The following is a 24,772-nucleotide window of genomic DNA, read 5'->3' on the forward strand; positions in this document are numbered from 1 at the left end:
TTTTACATACTCTTCATTTACACTATTTCATATAGACGATTGCGCACGATCATGTTCAAAAGTTGTATGTCATTTATATTTTACATATCTTTTACTTTATCATAACTAAAAGTAATTTCGAGATATAACAAAGGCTATGCTATTTTAAGAGTTTTAAAATTATCTTGTTTACATTGGTATAACTAACTTATTTTTTTTTAAATGTATAACTAAATGGAATTAAACTTCACTGTTACTAGTCACCCTGTTATTAAATAATCCCATTGTACTTTATTAACGTTTAAAAAGTGAAGCCATAGTAAAACATTAAGAATAAGACGAGCGTTATACGCGTTGATGTCTTTTCTTGAAAGAATATTCTAAGAACATTTCGGTGAGGAACTTAGTATAATAATTAATTCAGCAGGTCTCGTGAAAAGGTGTCATCAACCCAGATGTAAAGGCCAGCGGTTACTCCGCGCAACCTTTTGAAGGTTCAAGACGAAAGCGGACATCGTGCCCTTCATTCTTGAACTTGGGTGACTTTGTCACAAAAGATAAGCGAACGCGGCTTACATCTATAATAATGAATCATTTTTTAAGCAAGTTTATAATCCTTAGAGGGTGGATAGCCACCTATGGTGTAAAAAAATATCGAAATTGTCTGCCCTGGACATTTTTTTATAAGCAAGTTGGTTCTTAATTATCCCATTAATATGCAATGAATCGTGAACGATTCAACATATAAGTGCTCTTAACCAATGTACTACGAAAAGTTGTTTTTAATATCATACATTGGTGAATATCTAAAAATCATTACAACAAAACGAGCCCATAAGCATGTTGGAAACGTCGGATTTATATCTGACGTTTCCCTAGCTTCTATAGGGAATTAAATAAAAATTTAATCCCTGAACTCATATACAATTAGCATAATAACAATATATATATATATTTTATAATTAATTTTTTTTAATATAAATATTTTATTAAAAAAATCGAGGTGTTCTACAGAGAATTTTCATTAATCTTTTAAAAAGAGATGAAGCGAATGAGAATGTTTACTTTAGAAACTAGAAAAAATTGTCTTCCTTATACTAATTTTCATAGAAATAGGGGTTCTTTACTTAATAATAACTCGCAGGTCAGGTACAGTAATGATTTATCGCCAACATACTGAAGACAGCTCGTAATGAGTAGGTAAATTACTAGTACGACCTATCCATATAGTATATAGTGGAATTAATAACTAACAGCACTATTTCTCGGTCGAATGCTGGGGAAAGCGGAGCCATAAACAATCAATGGGTGTATTATACGAGATAGTGAAAAAGCATCTTTAAGAAAACCAACATTATTTCTGACATAATACCTTTTGTGTTGCCAACATAGTGCAAACAATCCTAGTCTAAATTTTATTTTTGGGAAAGAAATGTCGGTTCAAAGGAGAGGAATACCTATCGTTACTTTACAAAATATGAGAAACGAAGTGGTAAGCGCAGTTTGATATGGAGCATTGAAGTCTCAATGGAGACTTCAAATAGAGAACGGTCTCTATATCCCAGTTAAATTAAAATGTATTAGCTTTATATATACTCGTTGAATCATTGTTGTCTGTGTTTTTATTTCTATTTTCGCTCCACAGATAAACAATGATTTGGTTCAAAAAGTATGGAAGGCAAACAGTATATAGTTAGTTATAGTTTACAGTTAAATATTCCGATCATCGTTATATATTTATATTGTATCTGATCTAATCAATATTTCCGTTCACACAAGTAAGGAATCAACGCAAATTTGCCGATATTCAAACAGCCATAACAACGCAGTTACGTATTTGTTATTTAAAGTACAAAATATTCCCATGCGTGGCGGATGTAGCGCGGTGGCCCACTGGCCCACTTTCCTCAAAGCATCGCCATCTAGCGGCCAGCGCGCACATCACTGCGGAAGTAAAGGTTGGACGGTCAAGGTTATAGTAGTCACCTGTTTGAAAATTTAACGGTTCTCATATGTTACAGCAAGATCTTATAGAATCTTTTAAATTTTGATTTTAAATTTTAAAAAAGGTATTGCGGCGTAAAATGCACATTTTCCAACATCTCTATAATCTTCTTTTTAATCCTAAAACTCCTAGTTACTTAAAGCAAAAAGTTATGTTCTTTTCTGGCAGTGGTTTTGATTTGCGTTCCTAGACAATCTAATTCTTGAAACTCCTACACATAAAACTGAATTCTATCACTCATCCTTTACTGTGCAAAATATCCTGCAGTGGAATTCCTTACCACTTGATATCAGACGAGCTCAGTCTTTAAATTTATTTAAAAATCTTCTTTTTGATAATTTTTCTTCTGCCTCGTAATTAGTTAGCTACTTATATACAGGTATAAATTAATTGTGTCTCAATTAATCTTTGGATTAGATTTAAAATATTTGTATATAATATAAAACAATTATTTTTCACTATTCTGTGAATTAAAATAACTATTTTATTGTTACATTATAAATATTTTAAATAGGTATGAAAGGTATCTGTAATTTTAACAAATATTATTTTACCGCATTCATGGCTATATAACGTATATTTGTATTATCTTAAGGTCTATCTATCTATCTATAAACCAGTAGATAAGCTTGCATGCCTTTAATAAAGTCGTCGTGATCTACCCGTAACGTGTTCTGTATAGATCTATCTCTACTCCACAAAATAAATATACATATAAATTTTATTTATTAGGAGAGTATAATTAAATAGATACCCGAGAAATTGACCCGATATTAAATCGTTCTATTAAAATTATCAGGATTCCCTTATCGGAAATACCAATAATGTAATCCTTCAAAAGCTTGTATCTAACGGTACTTATATTACCATACCTCTAATACATTATGTATACGCAGATTACCATAATTGTACGTTACTCTGCAATATTTAAACTACAAATATACCATAGATATTGTAATATTAAAGAGTCTTAAGAAAACTTCCAATATTTACCGAATAGTTCAGTGCGGCTAAGGAATGAAAACAAGATTTTAAAAAATAATTTGCTCCAAATCAGGTCTGTTAAAGCAAAAAAATAATAATTTTGTAAATGCTTTTGTGCTTATTGGTAAATATCTAGGACGAGTCGGTACATTACATCTAGTCGCATAGTTACATACTGAGATGAATACGGATTCAACCAAACATCGTTAAATACTAGATTGTCGTATTCAACAATGACCCCGGGCACCACAAATCCGTTAAAAACTCAAAACGGTTAATTTGACGCGTCCCATTTCCCAGTAAGTGTGCCGTGCGGCCGCGACGAGAGCGAGTGTAAGTACAGTTAACTTTGCGCCCGCGCACTTTTACTTTTTAACTGATTGCCGATTCACTATGCGGGATACATGCCTTTTTTTATTATTATCTGTACATCCTTGTTAGTAGCTATTTTTAACTTATTTAAACACAAATGATACCAAATGGTTGACAATATATTTTAATTTAATTTTTGTTTACGCGTTACAAATTTTTCGGTTACGCGTCACATTTTCCGTTACGCGCCATCTTTTTCTCGTCCCTACCACGGTTGATTCGAAGAGATTCGAAGCCATTAATAACAAAAATATACAAAAACGATAGCAAGAATAGTAATAATACTATTAATGAAATTCTGTAATTATCTTAGTAGTAATACGATAAAATTAAATAATTGTATTATTTGTCTAGGATAATAAAAGCCATTTAACCAATTTCTCTAAAGTTGCATATAACAGACTATTTTTCGAAAAATAAGGGTCATAAAGAAGTTTCACTTCTGACGTGTATACACTAGTACACGCATACATGCTTTTTTTGTTATTATACCTAAACCTTAAAGGACGAATACTAAGTCATATGGAAATCTTGAATATTATTTAGAATACTTACTGTTGGACTGCGTCAAGTAATTCTCGTATAACGCCAGACAATCAGAGGCTAAGTGACCTTACGACTTGGAACATGGGAGGCAGCGGTAATATAGGTGGCGTTCAGATATATAATATTATCTAAGCTAAGTAATCCTAAGATATTTTTATACAACATATTATCAACTTACCAGCGATTGATATATCAGTATTTTCTTTGGGACACAAACGTAACGTAATTTTTAGATTCCTAGGTTTTTTGTTAGGTGTTTGATATTTATCGAATATCTCGCAAATTTTTTAGTATTTACACATTTTAGGACCATATAATTTTTTTCAATTGGCTGATTTAAACAATTTAAGAGTATGGAATGCTAACATTTGACTGAATAGCGCATGATAACTGTATATTTTGGTTATCATAACGAAAATGATATCATTGTGCGTGGTGAGTGACATCAAGTGGGGCAAGGTAGGAGTTTTTGTAGTTTATTGGATATTTTGGAATTTGCACAGTTATTATGAGACTGTAAAATGTGATTCACATTAACTGTACATAACCACGCAATATATAACAAAGCTGGGCAATATTATTTACGATGAAATTATTGAAAAACAAAATGAAGTTAGTCTATAAATAGATACCATAAACACTACTTTAGTCTTAATAATAATACAAGCCAGCTTTAATACTCGAAAATCCGGTGATTTCGGTTGTGTCACTGGACTCGTGATTTCCAAAAGCCTCACACATGATGGTTAAGTATTAGTTTATGAGCTCCAGCAATCTTTTTAATTTGCAATGTATAAGATATCCGTTATATTCTGAATTATAAAAATAGTAATATAACTATTATTTTAAATACTTGGCTTTAATATAGAATGCTTCTTATGTTACCTTCTTTGGACAAGCACAAAAGCTGGCGCTGCCACAGAGCTGAAGGAAAATAATAATCGGCTCAAATGTACGAATCTTTCCTCTAACTTGAAAGATTAGCATTAAAATATATCAATTTAAGTTGACGCCTGGTAGATAGTACCGGTGACACCAGAGCTGGTGCTTATTAATAATTTTGACTTATTTGTTGAGCGAGGCAACAAATATTTAAACAAATATTTTAACAATTTTAGATCTTATTATCTTTTATTTTTATGAAAAAGGTGGATTATTATGAGTCTCGCATTAGTTATAACTGTAAAGGTAGAATAATATGGAAAATAAATAAATGGTTTACGACTAGTAATTAATAGTAGGTAGATGGCCCCTTTATGTAATTCTGCTTGTGCTTCGATTTCTGCAACTGTTTTAATGACAATTTTATTATAGGCTTCGTCACTCTCATAGTTCATTTATTTTGGGACGATGATGTGCTAGTTTGGCCGTTCGATAGTGCACATGCGCTCAGAGGAAGGAAAATCCATTTAGGTAAAACCTGGAATCACATAACACGTACGATCAAAATATTAGTCGCATTATAAAGTCGCATCGTAAGCATCACAAACAAGAACAGATAGAAAAAATCTAAAAAGCACAATTTTATAGATAGATGCACATGCGCAGTGGTGTGAGTGCGGTGCTCGTCCGAGACGTCGCTCGGCAGTGGGTCAAGAAACAAGGTCAGGCCATTTCTCTTACTTGGTGGGGCTGCGTAGGTGCATACTATGACTTTGCATGCCTTAACGATTCAGCTTGGATAATAATTGCTAAGCTGTGTAAATGTTCAATTGGTCGCAGGGCGTGGGTTTGGAAATTGGTCCATTTGGTCTAATTCCAAGCAAATATTTAAAAAATAACTACTGTGGGAATAATTTTTAGCAAATCATTGTAGTTACAATTGAAATACCAGAGAACTTCATATAAGAACTTACAGCAAAATAATTCTTACATTATGAGACCTAAAAATACTCCTAAAAGCTATCGACTCAATGGCTTCACGTCCTACTTGCAATTTAGCCCACTTATTTAACCCGAATTCCAAAAACAACCGAATTGTAACCTACATAATCAACAAGTAGTAAATTCAACCTTGCGTATACCTTGCTCGGTCAAAAAACTAAGCTGTTAAAAAATAATATAAAACAAAAGTTTAATATAATAATATTAGAGTTGATTTTTCATAAAAATACCGTCAATGAATTCATATGTAACGGTAAGCTCGGAGCTATTTGCAATTTTACGAATTCCAGTTTATAAATATTGATAAAACTTAAGTGCTATTTTCTTTAACTATATTTTCGGGAAGTTCAAACAACTGAACATATGTCTAAAATGTGCTTCTAAAAAGCTACCTATTAAAATTTTCTTAAAGTTTCATCTTAGATTAAAGAATATTAAATATAACAGGTAGAAATGTCTACGGGAAGTATCAGATTTATTTGAAAAAAAAGAGACAATTTTTCATTCATTTATTAACACACAATATAAATTTAGGTCAAATGTAATAGAAAACAATATTATTTTCATAATTAAGAAAAATGAATCAACATTTTCTTTTCTTATATTATCTTCTTATCCTTATCCTAATTTTATTATTATCATTGTTTTAGAATACCAAAATTTTCCCGCCAAATTATGCAAAATTTGACGTAGAAAAGTATTGTAAAGCCATCGCGTCATAAAGCATTATATATGAAAGAAAATACATAAAGGTAGTGTATTGTCTTTAAATTGATGGTAATACATATAACGCAAATGCGAAAACATAAGACGACCATTTTATAGCTATAACTATAGGTATTTCAGATTCGTCAATTTGCAAATAATTCAAGTCAAACATTAATAATCACTTTTGAACATAATTGTTCTGAGCGCCATCTATTAGAGAATACGCGAACTACGATAACAAAAAGATGTCTTGAGGTAAGATTTAAGTTTCACTTGTCAAATACACAATTTTGACCTTTTTGATTCGAATTTAAAATTATGCTGTTTATTATTGCATTGATAATTTCCTTTCCAATTCCATCCACTGCGGGGGTAGCTCATTGAGGTAAGAGCCCTCTAGTGGGAAACTAGTTGAAACTTCCTTCATAAAAGCGCTGTCTAATTCCCCAGATATGGGGCGTGCATAAGGGCGAGTAACAGAGGTCAAACGCCTGTTGTACATAAGCAACTCGTAGTGTCTACGTTCTGAAAATATAATATTTTATTTATATAGGTTAAGCTGTAGCCAAAAAGTGACATTAATTTTAGAAGTTAGTTCAGTTCATATTTCCGTTATTAAATCAGTTGTAGTTGTAAGTACAAGGTTAAATCAATTGAAAATCAAAATTGGTTATTTTTACCCTTAACTATAATATATATATAATGTTCGGGTTCCTCTTGAGAAAATAACTAGTGCTAGGAGAATCTTATTATTTTATAATTTATACGTCATACAAATAACACACCTTAAAATTTTTATCAAATTATTGTGTTTGGTTTACTAGGTAAATTATTGTGTAAAAACCACCTTGAAAGCTGAAATTAAAACGTCTTGTTATGCAAAATTAATGAATTCGCCATCGTATTCTATAGTGAGAGGCCACATATTGTGTCATTACATTACATTAATTGGATTATTAAATCTATTAATTGTAAAATTTATTTCCAAAATTGAAGAAGTCGAAATGCTTACTGGTCGGCTATGGCCGATATGTTTTAGATAAATTTGTAAAGCCGTCTCCAATTTATTTTAATAAATATAAAAAAATCTATTGCGCTACAGCCTTTTTCAGGTCTGGGACTCATATTTCGGTATCTATTTCATGATCATTTTTTAATCGAATAGGCAAGTAGGTGATCAGCCTTCTGTGCCTGACGCCGTTGACTTTTTGGATCTAAGGCAAGCCGGTTTCCTCACGATGTTTTCCGTTCGAGCGATTTGTTAATGCGCACATTAAAAGAAAGTTGGTCATTGGTGCAAAGCCGGGGATCGAACCTACGACCTCAGATGAGAATCGTACGCTGAAGCCACTAGGCCAACACTGCAAATTAATTTTAATACTCAACCCTTTTCTTGTAGATATTGTACCGTAACAAAAATATTCCATATTAACATACCCTCAGGAGTAATAGCTTTGCAGTATTTGATGGTGTGTGCGTCATCGCCAGTTGCGCCACAGCGCTCGCACACGAGATGTCGAAGTACGGGACACGAGAGCTTCCCTTCCGTACGCAGTCTGTGGCTGCGATACACCGACTCACACTCACCATTGTTCTTGCAAAAGCGACATGTCTGAAATTTATTAAGTACTATTCGATTTACTCTTAACTAAATTAAAACCGTATTCAGTATTTGTGAACCTAATCGTTTAAGCCCGCTAAGGGACCACAAAGATCCCTCAGGCGTCACTGCAGGCATTTTAAACCTAACAGACTGTCAGTCGAATTTCACTGTATATGCAAGAGGATTGATAAGTCGGGTAGGATTAACCCGATGTCTATATATTATATAGCTTACAACAAATCTGGACTATCCCCTAAGACACAGAGGTATTTACTATGTATTAGGAAAATATTATAAACATACTTAAAAATAATTTCATGAAAAGTATAATTTATATAAGTATCTTTAAAAAAAACAGGAATTAAAGGTAAGTGTAATCATGACTTCCGTGTACGCAAGTCTGTTTAATGAGTTAAAGAGTGGAGACTGATGGTCTATGGATGACTACGCAATTATTTTGAAAAAGGTCATTGTTTGTGAATTAAGGGTCACCCCGGACTTGCCTGAATAAGAAAAATATTAAATTTGATCAATTTGTGTCCGTGTAACCATGGAGAAATCGACTCTGTTATTTATATAAATATTTATAAAATTCTCGTGTCACAATGTTCGTTCCCATACTCCTCCGAAACGGCGGGACTGGTGCCTATGATTTTTTTAATGCTTATTCAGTAAGTCTGAGAATCTCAAACCCCTATCTATCTTTCAAACCCCTAAGTGATAAGGGGTGTCCACCCCAATTTTTTTATTTTTTGTACATATTTTTTTGTTTTACTTTTTATGATACAGCATACAAAAATACATACAACGCTTAATTGTCAGCCCTCTAAGATCAACCCCTATTTTAATTATAGTAGATAGGTTATTTTTATTGAACTAAAAATGTTTCCTAGAAATAATATACATGGCAAAACGACGTTTGCCGTGTCTAGTATATAAAATTTACTTATGTAAAATATTGTTCCTACCTTATCCTTTACAATTTTATTTTTCGGGGCAATCTTCCTATAGTAGTTTATAAAGAAGTATAGAGCCTTCGAGGGTATCGTGTTGAGCAGCTGAATCTGCTCCTCATTCAGGTAGTTCTGCAGAATACCAACAGCTGTTTCACCGGATAATAGTGAATCTGAAACGTAACGGAGCCATGTATGAGTTCAGTTACTGAAGTCCAATTTATACGTACGAAAGTTATTCTCTTAGGCTACTTTTCGTAAGTATTTTATATTTTTTTACTATTTTTCCTTAATGCTCAATACTTTGTAATTGCTAATTTGTGATAAAAGTACCTAAAATAACATATTTTTTATTTATTTGTACGATGTTTTTTATATTATCGTAAAGAGATATTTTATAGAATCGTACACACTGGTGTTCGCTTTTAACATATATTTAATTAAATTCTAAACATTTTTTTTATGAAAGATATTCTTAAAAATCTTGTAGCAAGTGCGCATGTACACTATTGTACATTACTCATTTGACTAGTTCGATTGTTTTAGAATTGTTACGAATTAACTCGAACATCTCCCCGAAGTGGGATGGTCGAGTCGGAGTTGGGAGAAAATTATAAAAGAGGTTTTGACACATGCGCACGGGCTATTTTCCTATGTACAAGTTTACGTAAAATCAGTGAAGTGTTTAATATCCTACCCTAATAACTTGATCAGACATTGGTAACAGACATGATCACACATTTAGAGTATAAAAAGCATATATATTAAAGAAATCTTCCGATTTAATCACCTTGGCCATATGGAGGTTCTTTTACACGTGTGGCCATATTTATCCCAGAAGATGTTTGATTTGGAAAAGAAACCTCCGACTGCCGAATGGGCGAATTTGGTTGTCCAATCCCCGAATCAAAAGATAGGGGAGAAATATTCCCGTAGTTGGATGCAGTCGGGTATATGTCTTTAGCTTCTGGGCACGATCTTTGGGTGAGGTACTTTCTAGCTGGACCAAAGCCTGATAAGCCTGAAAAGAAAACTCAGTTCAAACCTCTATCATAGGTCCCATAGAATCTTCTAAAAGTGCCAAGGCACCACCTACGTTTAGTTACGGGTTGTAATATCATCTAATTGCCGGTAACAAAACTATAAAGTATTTTGATGTCAGAGGAATTGACAGTGATTGATATTGAAATAATAATTTTAACCTACTACACTCATGTATTATGTGTTTGCAATTTGTTCTGCTTTTATGTAAACGAATGCTGCATTTTTGCCTCGCCTACTGCTGATAGTATCTAAACGTTAGTTTGTTATTATTATTACAATATCAGCATCAGATCGTTGAAAACAAACATTCTCATTTGGAGAACTGAATCTGTAACTCCCAATAATGAAGTTAAATATCAACGAACTTGCATTGGTTTTTACAATACCTTAAATCGATGTCGATATCTGTTAGGTAAAGTATGATATAACATAAACATATTCAAGCAAATTGCTCGTCTATGCTGGCGAAATAGAAGCACAGAAATTATAGAGATACTAGAATCAGCATAAGATATAACATTTCGACGATAAAAACCAGTTTTACAGTATCTGCCAAGCGAGAGGATTAATCATTCGGATGGTCGTCCTACCACGTTACGTAGGTAATTTACAGACTTCCAATATTAAATCCCACATTCAAAAAAACCATCCACATCCTTTAAAAAACCGAGCAAGGTTACAACAATATCAGCGCAACATCGAAGTGGCATATAAATACGGGATCGGGGTCGCTATTTGGCGCTTCACAATAATAGTGAACAAGAACAACACAAGTAGTAAAAAGCAATTGTTTATAAAAACTCGAGGTTCGAACTGAAAACATCCGAGTTTAGAGTAACCTTACCTAACATTTACTTACCTTTATTTAAAAGTGTGTCGGTTTCTGGTTCATAGGGTAAGTCGACCCCATTGTTACGGAACTCTTCCATGACGTCACTATAGGTAGGCGCTTTTGCCCCTGTAATATTAATACTTAACAATAAAATCTAATAGAATTTTTTTGTATTAAATTGAATACTTTTTGTTTGCTTTTTATATGTATAACGTAGATTTTGTATGTTGAAAATTAAAAGTAAAAAAATTGCCTCCTCAAGTCTCTCAGTGGTCATGCACAGTGCAAATATTTCCGGTTTGCAGAGTCCTCCCAATCCACCATTACAAATTATTATAATTTGTTAATTCCCACTACATCGAACCCGATGCTTGAGGCGTACTAAACCCCTATTACTATTAGTAATAAGGCTTTAAAATAACCTAAGCTGTTTGCACTGTTTACATTTTTTTAAAATTAATAACAGTATTATTTATATTATTATTTTTTATATAAATGCATACGCTCTTTTCTGGAAGGACTAAGTCGTATTGGTTCGGAAACTGCTCGACGGGCCGCTGATTCCACATAATGCAAAATATTTTTTTAAATAGAGATGTTAGTGCGTTAGGAGAGTGTTAGGATTTGTACAATATTCTAACTTAAAATATTACTATAATATAATACTAAGCATTGTACCTCTTAAACGTAATCTATATTTGTTTCCCCAAAGCGATATCTTTATTTTCTTAGCCTGACCGGAATAATCTATCATGAACATTAATTAAAATTAGTATTTTTAAAAAACATTACTGTCTACCTGGTAAAAATCTCGACGATGGACGAATAGGAGTCTCATTGATTATGGAGTTCATGTTCATGTTCCAAACCATACCCTAGAAGAATTAAATATTTTATCCCTTACATACGTAAAAAACCATCATTCATAAATACATAAAGGTATAATAAACAACTTTAAGGATACAAAGATCTTTAACTCAGTATGTCGAAATTATTTTATTAAAAGAAGTATCTAATTTATTAAATCAAATTACTTCCATGTGCTAGATGCAAAATTGTTAAGCTATTAAAATCTTACAAAGGTACATCAAACGAAATTTCTTAATCAAGACGCCAGAAGACGTACGAAATACATTGTTGAATATTAATAAAATATACATTATTTTAAATAAACAAAAAAATTAATATGAACAGTCAATGGTAAATACTAATTTGTAGAAGAATAAACGTATAATAAAAATATTTAAAACAATAAAAACATTAAACTCTGGCCTAAAATATAAAATGAACTTTAATATCTCTAAACCGTTCCTCTTAGTAATATAGAAGAATTATGTCAATAGTAAAACATTAGAATAAGATAAAGATACTCACTAAATCTTACAATGTATATAATTTCTTCAGTTATTCTAACTTTGTTCTGGTGTCCGCGTCCTTTGAACTTCTTTAGAAGACTGAAGAATAACTAATTACTTAAAAATATACGCGACATATTTATATGGAGCTCACCGAGTAAACTCTGGTAAACAACGCCTAAGGCTAGATGCACACGTCCTTATATACCAGAACGTTCTATAAAATAGGTATGCCGCTAGAAAAGTTAAACGCTAATAAAGTATTGTATTTTTTACAATAACAGGCGTTTATTAAAAAGCAGAAAAAAAATGAAAAATACACGACAAATATCTACGTAATTTATTTTTAGGTTTATTTATTTTTAGAAAAAATTCGTTTCTCACAAATGTTTTTAAAAATATCTTCTTTCGTTCTTCGACATATGATTTGAATAATTTTCTCTGAGACAAAATATTGTATACAACTGCCCTAATTCTTAACCAAAAATCTAGTTATTATTACTGCATTTGACCTTGATAAAAGTCACCATGACTATTTTTCAAACTACCTTCCATAATTTACAAAATCTTACTTGCTGTTACTCACTACCCACATTGTAAAGCATTTAATTGCATTTAATTTTGGCATAACAAGCATACATATTATGAAGAAAAACACACAATTTTGTAATTTTGTTTGGTAAGAGAGTTTCGTTCCATTGTGTTTATTAATGAAACTTAAATGCTTTATTTAGAAGTACAGTAAATTGTTAGCATAAATATTTTTATATAATATAAATGATTTTCCTAAAACAATTGAGTTATTCTTAAGAATTAGTATTATTATAGTATTATCAAAGACAAATTAAGTTTAATGTATCTATAGGTACTAACTAATTTTATAGAGTGAAAACATTTGTATCTTAGTATTAATAAACTTAAACCTCAAACCCAAAGAAGTAAATTTAAAAACTACTAGAAAAAATTCTGTCACTACTACACAATACTACATTGTCATTGAAAAACTTAAGCTATATTTAGATATTTTTTTTAAATAAATGTCCAGTACTAGGCCAAAACAGCAAGAAAATCACGTTTCTCGATGTATGTGGTCGTATACTTCCAAAACAGATTTACCTATTTTATATATCTATGTATTGTTAGTTTGAGTTAGTTACTAGATTATGTCGTAAAACACATTACGTATCACTAGAAGATCATGGTGTTTTTTAAAAAAAAATGGTGTTCTACACAAAGTTGTCTTATTTTTTATTTTCGACAAAAACTAAACAAAATATCGCGTGTTTACAATAATATTTAAGATTATAAAACTATTTGTGTAATATATTTATACGGTATATCTTTTAAATCCTACGATTTTTTTAGATGTAACTTTGACAATAACTTACCCATCAATGTTAGCTTTTAATCCAACTAAGAATTAAGAATAGACCAATAGATGGAATGAATGATGGATTCTTCAACACCAAATCATTGCATTGTTTTTTCTCATGAAATTCTTCTTCAAAAACCTCACCGGTGAGGTTTGAGGGGTGAGGGGTGAGGTTTACAATTTGGCTCATAATTTGTATTGTACATAAGGTGAAATAATATCAAATTTGTGTTGCCGCGTTTAGTCATAGGTTTCTTTAACGCTAACCTGACACCTAATGTACTTAAATATAACAAACAAATGATCTCGTGCCGATTGTTTATAAGTTTCTTCAAACGCAAGATAAATAATATGGAGTTACATAATTATGAGTATAAAACATTAGTAGGTTTGTTCAATGTTTATGTTACCAAAAGATGACAATCGTACAAATGTTTTAATATCTAGTTGTGACTTGTGTGTATACATATGTTTAGAATTATTAATTTTAATAGACAAATGAAAATAATTATTACCTACGTGACATTTTAGACAAAATTAAAGAAAATTGTTGAATGAATCAAGAATGAAGAATTAAGCTAATATCTAACTTTGTATCTGCGTAGTGCGCGCCACAGATAAACAAAACTTTAAATTCGGTCACAGAATATTTTGCTCTAAACTCTATAGATGGCGCGTCTTGTATCGAGAAGAGGCGTTCTTTCCTATGATTATTACACTTTTGGATTTTATTAGAAACCTAAGTAGTAATGTAAATTCATTTAGATATTTTTAATAATATGTTCATCTTTTTCTTTTTTTAGTTTAATATTTATTGTGACGTTACAAAAATCGTTATTTGCTATACTGCCATCTATATAGCCAAGATTCGAACATTACTTTTACTTTGGCGTGTATTATTAAAAGCTAACAAGATGGCATTGTGCTCAATGAATATAAATTGGACCTAATATAAAGATTTTTATACGGTAAATGTTTAAGGCATACATTATTATCTCACTGTATTCTATAGATCGTTAAAGCAAGGTTGTTTTACGAGGTGCACGAGTAGTACGTTTAACGTGTATGAGTTAATCACGAGAATTAGTTATTTGACTGCCATCTAGTATAATAACATGACATTAAGAGTAAAGTGCTTCACTCGCTTCTACATGCTTTACTGACAAAAATTACGAAAACGTAAACATAAATTTGACGACCTTTAACTAACCCATAGTTCCCATTAGAATAACAATATATCTTGTCAGAAAATGCAAAAGATCTCATAATACAAAAAAACGTCTGTCTAGTGCGCATGCTTGGAACATCACATTTCATTACCAGCTAAACCAGTACTCTAAATAGCGATACCCAGTTCTACGAAGTTTTTATTATATTGAGAGAAGTACATTAAATTTCATACAAAAATGTAGAAATTGATGCAGGTGGTGAATTATGAACTGTCGACAAAAACGACAAATAATTTTAAATGCTTTATTGTAACAATCTAAATGTAGTTTTATTTAATATTTAGTTGGCGTCTCCGAAGTACTCCTGCGCAGCCTTAGTGTCAGGTTTGATGGTCTTGGAGCCAGGGTGCCAGTTTGCGGGGCATACCTCACCATACTTGTCTGTGAACTGGAAAGCTTGCACCAGCCTCAGAGTCTCATCTACTGAGCTGTGGGAGGAGTATAATATGTGAAAGGAATTAACATTTTTATTGATAATTATTATTTTTAAGAAATTTATAAGAAAGGTTGTATACAGAAATATTTCATACACTAAAATTGAAAATAAAAATTGGAACAGGAAAAGTTAAATATGTATATATGCACAAGCTATAATTGCAAAATTGCAATGAAGATTATGACTTGGTACAACCAAAAATACCTAAATAATAATATTAGGAGGGACAAAATTTTATATTGATTGCTTAAAATGACTTCTTTAATTAAAGCTTTATTAAGATTATAATTAATGTATAGATATTCTGCTGGACCGTGCCTATATAAACCAATACAGTAAGTTTCTGCTGTTGTAGAAATTTTGTTTTATAAACAAATAACTACATTCAAATCAAATCTTTTCTAATATTGAAGTGGAGCTGTTAACTAAAGAATTACTAAAATTTCTGGACTGTCAAAATTATATTATAAAAAACGTATAAAATACATTCAGCCCAAAATACTGCAACATTTAATTTTATGCTTTTCACGCTTCAAACCCTTTGATCACCGTGTTGTAAATTTTTAGAAATAAAAAGCTATTGATAAGTTAGTTAAATTTTCACATTATTAAACTATGTAAAATTATCTTACCGGCCAACAGGCAGGTCATTGACGGTGATCTGCCTAAGCAACTGCTTGTCATCAATGATGAAGAGGCCACGGAAGGGAATGCCACTCTCTTCATCTAACACGCCATAGTCCCGGGAGATTCGGTGAGATTTGTCGCTGATCATTGGGATGTTCATTGGACCCAAACCACCTGTTTAATTTAAGATTCAATTAAATATACTAAAGGTCTATATTCATATTTTATATGGACACAATTGACATTCATAAAAATAGAATGATTATGTCATAACTCACAGACACATGACAATTTAAGGGAAACAAGAGAAAACTTACACAAGCACAAGAAGTAAAAGGGCTTAAGCGTCATATTTTACAATATTTTGGTCATAACCGTATGAATTATATAAAACAGACCAAAAATTACCTCTAGATAACGAAAAATTCGATAGCAAAACCAATCACGAACAAAAAATTCAATCAAACGTCATTATTTGGCAGTAATGGAGATGTGATATATTTACACTTTACCTTTTCAAAAATGTTGTCAATAATTTTACAATTTTGCTTGACGTCAATACTATAGAAAACGAAATAGTTTCACAGTCTATAACTTTGTCTTTATAAATATCCTTAGATAAAAAAATCAATTTACATTTACAAGAATAATTTCTAAACAATGACGATTACGTAATCACATGTGACTAAGATCAATTAAAAACTGTATTACTACAATAACAATTATTAAGAATAACAATTGCTATTGGATTAAAATAATTATTGGTATATTTCCGTAATCTCCGACAAAAAGCAAACAAATAGAAATATCAAACTTACAGTACCGTGACGCGAACCACACAAGACCTGATTCTCGAGGCTTTTCATATAACATATCCCACATTAAAAAGCCTTTGACAAATATTGTTTTGTGTGTACTTTGTTCTCATATTTAGTGGTTTAATAAAAAACTACATGATTTGATACAATTTCATTTTTATATGTGCTGTATATTTAATAAACATATTATCAAAAAGCCACTTGATAACTATTATTTTATATTAGTTTTATTCAGAAATTTCTACAACTAAGTATAAAATCAGAGTAATGAATAATCGTTGATAATTTCAAACTAATTTGATTTTTTTTTTAGTTGTCAAATGCTTTGCCCCTTTGACCCAACGATCACTCACTGTAATCCCCTACTGAGGCTGAACGTTGTCGCGGGTTGGGTGGTTCGCGTCGGGAACAAAAGCTAAATTTTTTTAATGATCGCAGACAAAGGAAGCCACCTTCATCTACAGAAGCACGTCTAGGGCTACCTGCAAATAGCCTTTTAGATTGAAGATAGCGAGTCTTCATATGCCATTCTATATCATACGATTCATGCATATCAAATAAAATGGTGAGTCAAAGCAACAGCAATGGTTCTCGTAAAACATTCAACCCTTTTAATAGGCAGTCTATAAGCTGTATACATACTTTATTAAGTAGACTTGCGTAGACTCAAATAAATACAATTTTATTGATATTTATCATTTCACCTAAGAAACATTCTAATCAAAACAGAAAAACTTAGCTAATATATTTTTTTACTAACCAAAAAATTTTGAATTTAAAAGAAATATAAGTATAATCGTAAACCTTTCATTTTAGCAAAGGCTATGCGGCCAGTTAACATTGCTTTTACATATTGAAAGAAAACAATTTTTTTACCTGATTAATGATGCTATTTGTATTACTATAAACTTATAATTATTTTACATAATATTAAATTTTCCGACGTTTCGCGTGCTTTATAGCGTGCGTTGTTACCGTGACGAATTTTTAATTCAAAATTATGTAAAATAATTATAAGTTTATAGTAATACAAATAGCATTAATCAGGTAAAAAAATTGTTTTCTTTCAATGTGTAAAAGCAATGTTAACCAAAAACAATACTATAATGAATTTAACCATATAATATGAGGTTCCTGGCAGCATAGCCTTTGCTAAAATGAAAGGTTTACGATTATACTACGTAATAAATGCAATATATAGTCCTGTCGAGTGTTGTAACATGTTAAAAATATTTCAAAAAAAATATAATTATGTAGAAGACTATTTTCCGAAAATACTGACCCTGTTTGCGTGGTGTGTTGATCCAGGCGAGATGTGTGAAGTGTGAGTCAGTGGAAGCAGCGATCACCTCACAACCGATCTTGCGGAAGTCATCAGCGCGCTCGGAGAATGCGATGATCTCCGTTGGGCAGACAAATGTGCTGAAAATTTTTGGTTTATATTATTAGCAGATTTTGAAGGTGATTTTAGACATAAAAGTCTAACCTAAGTATCTAATAAGTTTAAATATGAAAGTGTTAAATAAGAACTATTTTTGTTACAATACAGATATTTAAACACTTTGTACTTAAATTAAATAACATAATTTTGTTATATTAAAATTGAAAATAGTGGTTTAAGAATAGGTCTTCGAGATTGTCCAAAGGATTTGTTGAAATCTATCACAAAACATTATTTTTTAACAAATTAAAAAAATAATCTCCATTGTGTATTTTAATAATTTTATTTTGCTTTGGTAGTATAATGTAAATAGTGTTATGTACTACAGTAGCTGGTGGTACTGATGCATTTGATGACATACATTTAAATGACTAAAAAACCAGTAAAATCGGTATATATATATTCGCTAAACGAAGTTAGAAGTTAAATAAACAATAGAAATTTAAATAATTTTTATTTAAATTATACTGATTTTAATAAATTATGTAAAATATAGTGTTTTGTATCCAAAATATCGGTGAACTACAAGGGAATTATAAATTTAAATTAACGATTTAATGATTTATTTCCGTCACAGCTCACTTGTAATTCTATAATAATTATACCTCGCGAAACGGCTTTTATATTCTCATCTCAACGTTAATAGGGTGTGAAATCATTAATTATACTGATAGATTAAAATCTTAGTTTTTATAATTATTACAATTCTTCGGTCATAACTCTCTAACATGTTTAGTACAGAATGTTGGAACCTGAACCAATTTAAATTTATAAAATTTACACGCGTTATGTTTATTTTCGAATACGATGACATAATACTTACAAGTCTAGTGGATAGAAGAACAGGACAACGTATTTGCCTTTGTAGTCTGAGAGAGACACGTCCTTGAACTCCCCGTTGACCACAGCAGTGGCCTTAAACTGGGGCGCTGGCTTGGTCAGTTGGAGCGGCATTTTGTTGAAACTGAAATTGTTTAAAGAGAATATTAGGGTTTTACTTCCGTTTTTGGGTTTTTGTTAAAAAATCTCTACGTTCTACGTTCTCAGATTTTTTAGTAAAAATATTTCTGTTATGTGTACATTGCTAAGTGCCTATTATGTTAACATATTATGTGTTATATATAAAATAGGTGTAGATTTCATAAACATCAAAGTTTTATAAAATGTTTAGAATAATAATATAATGAATATAGATTTGAATACGAGAAAATTGTAAACTTCGACCACGGGCAGTTCCTAAAAAAATCCTAAGTTTCTGAATATTGCTTGCGTATATCTTCGTTTCCTTTTAAATATCTGTATAAAAACAAAACAATTATGAAATATTGAAGTAATCAAATGTAAAGTTAATGTTGAAATTGTTTATTTACTTACGATTACAATTTCGTCATTGTCGTCGAAACGATATATGAATTTTCTACGTCTATAAACCGTACAATCTAACCGCTTTTATTACACCGTAAACCGGTTATATGAACTATACACTAGAATATTCGTTAGGCATGTAAATAGGAAATATGTATTGCTTGTTACCAACCGTACCGTAGGGTTTAAGATATATAGAGGTAAACTTTATAATATTTCAACTTACATACGGGTAAAATATCTAAATTTACAATGTCATTTTATATCAACATGCTTCGAAGTGGCATAGTACCAGAGGTTATTATCATATGTTGTGCAAAAGCCGAAGTTAATGCTGGCTTCATTTTTTTTTAACGTCTCATAATTACCTACGATTATTTTATCTAGTTTAAAACGAATAAGTTCCTCATGATCTGTACGTTATCTTTTAAACTACGTAAGTTTTTGATGTACGAAAATCGTAGCGAAGTCACGACTCGAAAGCTTACCTTTTCATGTCACGCGGGCTAGTAAATAAATATAAGTTTAGTAAGCGTAATATTTGAAATCTTCTGTTTCCTTGATGCCAATTTGAACTATTTATCAAGATATATTGAAGGTAAGCCACTTATTGTGTAACGATAACAAAACATTTAAAACTACTCGACTGATAGCATGTTTTGTTATCAGTATAAAAATTTACGAGACAATTATTTGTAAATTTTGTTAAATTACCTATATCTTGTCTATGAACTTTTTGTATTGTTTCACTATTGCTTTGACTGTCACAGTAATGATACAGCAATTAGTTGATTCCAGTCAATAAATATCTGCGCCGGCCGACACATCGATGACGAAACCTCAATTAGGGATTACAGAGTACAGTAGCTGGCTTCTTCCAGCAATTTCGCGTGCAAGTAAAATAACGTGACGACTAATAGCATCATTATGAGCAAAATATGGTGCTTAAATGGATATAGAAAAGTACATCATTTCATCCTAATTTAACGCAACACGTAACTGAACAAGGATAATTTGTACCTATTCGAATTTCCTGACGTCTTTCGGTTAAGTTACGTTATGTGGGAATTCTATTTAATTAAAATTGTACTCTCAACTTTACCTTACTATAACGAACTTGCGCTTACCGCTATCACTAAGTAAGTTTCACAACTTACACTACAAAAATAGCCATGTATAACGAACCTAAGACCTTTCAGAAAACAATCGGTACGTATCAAGCAAACGGCATGGGGCAAGTAAGCGGTCTCTCTCCAGAGTCTAACTAATAATTTTCCGTCGCCATTATAAAGAAAATCCGTTAAAAGTCCACAATTGAGCATGTTCCTAACGGCTCTCTCGAGGTTATTCACCCTGGGAACAATTTACTATATTTATGATAATACAAGACATTGTTTTAACTTTTCGAAAATCTTGTTAACAATTGTTGCACACTTAGGTAAATTTTGATGCTAATTTATTTATTTGGATATGAAATGTTTAAGAGCCCGTTCTTTGTAAGCGAAGTATTACGGTGAACCTGTAATTCGTCAATGTCACGTTCTAACAAAGACCTACACGTGTCAAAAGTTAATTATGTCAAGTGATCAAAAATTAAGGCAACTAAACATTCTCAACAAGCTACGTGTTTAAACCTACCCTCAAGGGAAAAAGCAATTTGAATAACATAACAACTAACCACGGCTATAATTGAACAAGTGTGGTTTCGTTCAGTTAATTAGTTTATGCAAAACTATTAAAGTGATTCTGATTTTGTTTGATGTGACGTTACCTCTAAGTAACATAATAAAAAGATTATTGACGTTATATGGTTGACGTCAAAATAAATATTTTCCAATATTAATAATTAACTTACAAGGATTTGTATGTTCACAAAACAAATATTGGAATAATGATTGTGAATACAAAGTGTGGTGGATAATCTATTGACAGGTTATGATAATGCAATCCATAGAGCTTGATAAGTAGAATCTTAATCTACAAGATTGTTAATGTATTAGAAGGAATATTACCTACAATACATTACAAAAATACACAAATTTATACTTTTCATTACATAAATATTAAATTCCCACACAAATAATCAAAACTAAATAATTATTTCGAAATGTTTAGAAAAGTTACTACTGTGCTAGTTACCAAGATACCATTCTTTTCACATGGAAATAACATTGTATCATTGTAACAAATACGGTACTTTTATTCAATTTGGGGTAATCAATACAACTCATATTACATCCATGACTTATTTCAAAGAAACTGAAAATACCATACAAAATAAATACATTACAAAAATCAATATTAGTTCAATTGGATAGACTACTATATAATATAAAGAGTACTAATAATGATCCAATTTAATACATAGAACTTAAATAATTTGTTTATAAATATTTAAAAATACCATTATTTGACTGACAACTAGTAAAAGAAACTTTTAATTTTCACTATGTTACTACAATTTCTACGAAACGATAATTTTATGTGGCACACTACTAAACAATAAAAGAAAAACCTCATAGAGAATGGTCTCATCATGGGTAAAAGATGCTCTGGCTTCTGCAAGTCGAGGGCATTGACTTCATCACCCCGACAATAACATTTATGATCCATGGCCATTGTTACTTGACAATTTGATCAGCTGTGATAATTTATGTAAATAGTGTAAATAATTAGCAAATACAATTATCCAGAACACAAAATTATACAATTTGTAACTGGATAAAATAATTGAAATACAATTGTAGTATTGTGAAATAAGTGGCAATTTATGAATTAACACCTGGTTATGTTACTTTCATATCACTTTCAGCAAAAACTTAAATTCCAGTCAGGCTATTTGAACTTGATAATATTTAGATAACCTTGTTAAGTTTGGATTTATTATTATAAGAATCATATATAAGCATATTGTGTAATTAGGTATATATACACTTCTAAAAATATTGTGTAATACACATTTTATTAACATAACACATACATGGTTGCCAATGATTCAGCATTTTTCATTATCTTAAAAATAATTAACCAACCTCCATATTATACAAATTAAAGATTTTATTTATATCCATTTAAATAAACTTGCTTATGAAGTGTACATGCAGCTTACTTTATAGTAAATTATACAAAACAAATAGATAAGGCAAAATAATAAAGTCATAATCATGCCATATAATTAAACATTTGAATGTCTAATTATATCTGTAAGCATATTAGGGATTGCAATAACTTTTGAGTGTTTCTAAGATGGTATGCGAAACACAGATTTTTTAAAATTTATCCTTAGAAATATCCTCATGCCAGCCCCTAAATCGCGTCATTAAAATAACTAACCTTGAAGTTAATAACTTTTTTGCCACATTGCCAATCTTCTCACTATATGATTCACTGCGTTCTCTTATCCTACTTATTACTTCTTGCATCATTTTAACCTTTGGTCCAAAGAATTAGACACATTTTGAGACTGAACCGTTAAAAAAGACAAAAAGATTTCATACTATACGTAGGTACCGGAGAAGTTATTGAAAAGTACTTACCACGTTGCAATTCTGCGCAGATTTTTGTTTGTTTTGAAAGATGTGGAAATTTGAGTAGAAATACGGCTTAAGGTGGAAGCAATGTATAGAGTTATAAAATATTCTAGATAAATCTTTCAATTGGGACCGTAACAAAAGACGGCCAAGACGATGGCAATGGTTAATTTTCGATTTAAACTACATTAGACTTAATTATGTCAAATGAAGCATAATAAACTATAGCATTAATTAAACGTGTACTTACAATTTGAAGAATTATACTTGAAAATTACAGCGACGCAGTTAACCGGCAAACGTATCCTACAATAATGAAAAGAAAAATGACACTTGAAGTATGAAGATTGTAGTGACAGTTCTGATTTATACTGTTCTGGTTGACAATTTGCACCATAAAGCTTGCCAGTACCATAATAATATTTTTTAAGTAATAAAATAAGAGAAATTATAAGTCCAGCCGCAGAATTATTATTTGGCCACGTGGTCTAACTTTAAATTTTATAACTAAGCAACGGCAAAATAAATTAGCCTATAATAAACTAATTTGTCTATTTTACAATGCCAACTAAATATTTTAAAATCAACATCAAATAAATATCAACGGTTATTTTTATTTGTCCGTCTGATTTATACCTTGCCATGAAATTTACTAACTCAGCCACGGATTTTACAACTCATCAACATTTTTCGCTTTACAGCTTCAATACAAGCTCCTCAATTTGTAATCGTTCGGGCTTCAATTGACAACATCATATATTATAACTCGTAAAATAATAATTAGCCTCTGTACCTACGATTTGGCGCGAGTGCGAGAGATGACAGCGACTGGCCATTTGCACCAATTAGAGCGCGCTATTCGATTCATGCACAGACTACACCTTACCCGTGTTTGTTTTGATTATTACCGTTCGTGCGTTTATGAGTTTGTATTGCAATTGTTTGATCTATAATTAAATTAAAGTTTTCTCTAAGTTTTAATTAGTTATGACGTCTCAAAACAATAACGAAGTACCTTTGTACTGTTCTGACGAAGAATCGCAAGAAGAAGGTCAGCTGTCGAAAAGAAAGCGAGGTGAATCTAAGAGCTGGATATTTCAAATAAAATTTTCAAGTTTTAGCTCCGCTAAAGCAGCTGTGAGTGCAGAGAATACGTGGGCAATACGCACTACACACAATACCATGGACGGGAAGAAACGGTTTTATAGATGCAATAAAGTACAACGTCCTTTACGTTACGTTACGTACAGTGTGCTGCAGAAATATATTTGCTATTTGAGGTGGATACAGAGGCAGTGTTACTTTATCGGTACAGATTGCCAGCATGACCATGATTCTATTAAGAGCAACTACGATTATGGTATTTGCAACGAAACCAAATCTGAAATCAACAAACTGTATGAGCTCCACCGAAATCAATCTTGGAGTGTTTGAAAAAAAGCTCTGAACTTAAAGTACCTACAAAACGGCAGCTTTATAATTATTTAGCAGATCGCCGGCGCATCAAATATGAACCTTCCACAATTTCCTTAGGAGAATTGGAAAAATGGGTAACTGAACACACTAACGTGCCAGAAAACGAGAACGAAGTTTTTGTGATAGATATTTTGGAAAGTGATTCACCTAGTTTTCGCATCGTATTATCAACAAAGAACTTGTTAAAACACTGTATTGCCGCTGACATTTTGC

General features: G+C 31.3%; 2 protein-coding genes across 6 annotated transcripts; both read right to left on the reverse strand.

Moving 5' to 3' along the window:
- Positions 1 to 6,377: 6,377 nt before the first annotated feature.
- LOC123708399 lies at positions 6,378 to 13,801 on the reverse strand. Of its 3 annotated transcripts, XM_045659075.1 has the most exons (8): positions 13,654 to 13,799; positions 12,285 to 12,364; positions 11,710 to 11,785; positions 10,938 to 11,036; positions 9,825 to 10,055; positions 9,050 to 9,207; positions 7,916 to 8,090; positions 6,378 to 7,003 (listed from the first exon to the last, which is right to left on the reverse strand). In XM_045659075.1, the coding sequence occupies exons 3-8, from the start codon at positions 11,780 to 11,782 to the stop codon at positions 6,807 to 6,809; spliced, it is 933 nt and encodes a 310-aa protein (XP_045515031.1). In that variant the 5' UTR covers positions 11,783 to 11,785; positions 12,285 to 12,364; positions 13,654 to 13,799; the 3' UTR covers positions 6,378 to 6,806. The 3 variants fall into 3 exon arrangements, with proteins under 3 accessions (XP_045515031.1, XP_045515032.1, XP_045515030.1); XM_045659076.1 differs by lacking the exon at positions 12,285 to 12,364 and having other exon boundaries at positions 13,654 to 13,801; XM_045659074.1 differs by lacking the exon at positions 13,654 to 13,799 and having other exon boundaries at positions 12,285 to 12,491.
- A 1,295-nt stretch (positions 13,802 to 15,096) lies between these two features.
- Positions 15,097 to 23,439, reverse strand: LOC123708440 (peroxiredoxin 1). 3 transcript variants are annotated; one of them, XM_045659147.1, is made up of 6 exons: positions 23,334 to 23,413; positions 22,069 to 22,194; positions 19,012 to 19,152; positions 18,030 to 18,169; positions 15,935 to 16,103; positions 15,097 to 15,294 (listed from the first exon to the last, which is right to left on the reverse strand). In XM_045659147.1, the coding sequence occupies exons 2-6, from the start codon at positions 22,170 to 22,172 to the stop codon at positions 15,147 to 15,149; spliced, it is 702 nt and encodes a 233-aa protein (XP_045515103.1). In that variant the 5' UTR covers positions 22,173 to 22,194; positions 23,334 to 23,413; the 3' UTR covers positions 15,097 to 15,146. The 3 variants fall into 3 exon arrangements, with proteins under 3 accessions (XP_045515103.1, XP_045515104.1, XP_045515102.1); XM_045659148.1 differs by lacking the exon at positions 22,069 to 22,194 and having other exon boundaries at positions 23,334 to 23,439; XM_045659146.1 differs by lacking the exons at positions 22,069 to 22,194; positions 23,334 to 23,413 and adding an exon at positions 20,739 to 20,757.
- Between the last annotated feature and the right edge of the window lie 1,333 nt (positions 23,440 to 24,772).

Source organism: Pieris brassicae, chromosome 4, assembly GCF_905147105.1.
Source record: "Pieris brassicae chromosome 4, ilPieBrab1.1, whole genome shotgun sequence".
NCBI lineage: Eukaryota > Metazoa > Arthropoda > Insecta > Lepidoptera > Pieridae > Pieris > Pieris brassicae.

Coding starts and splice junctions, on each gene's coding strand:
- LOC123708399 (XM_045659076.1), bottom strand. CDS start 11,782: ATGGTTTGGAACATGAACATGAACTCCATAATCAATGAGACTCCTATT. Junction 9,208..9,824: donor AGAACCTCCATATGGCCAAG/GTGATTAAATCG, acceptor GTTACGTTTCAG/ATTCACTATTATCCGGTGAA. Junction 7,004..7,915: donor CAAAGCTATTACTCCTGAGG/GTATGTTAATAT, acceptor TTATATTTTCAG/AACGTAGACACTACGAGTTG.
- LOC123708440 (XM_045659147.1), bottom strand. CDS start 22,172: ATGGCCATGGATCATAAATGTTATTGTCGGGGTGATGAAGTCAATGCC. Junction 19,153..22,068: donor ATGAGACCATTCTCTATGAG/GTTTTTCTTTTA, acceptor AAACAATTTCAG/TTTCAACAAAATGCCGCTCC. Junction 16,104..18,029: donor CAACACACCACGCAAACAGG/GTCAGTATTTTC, acceptor TAAATTAAACAG/GTGGTTTGGGTCCAATGAAC.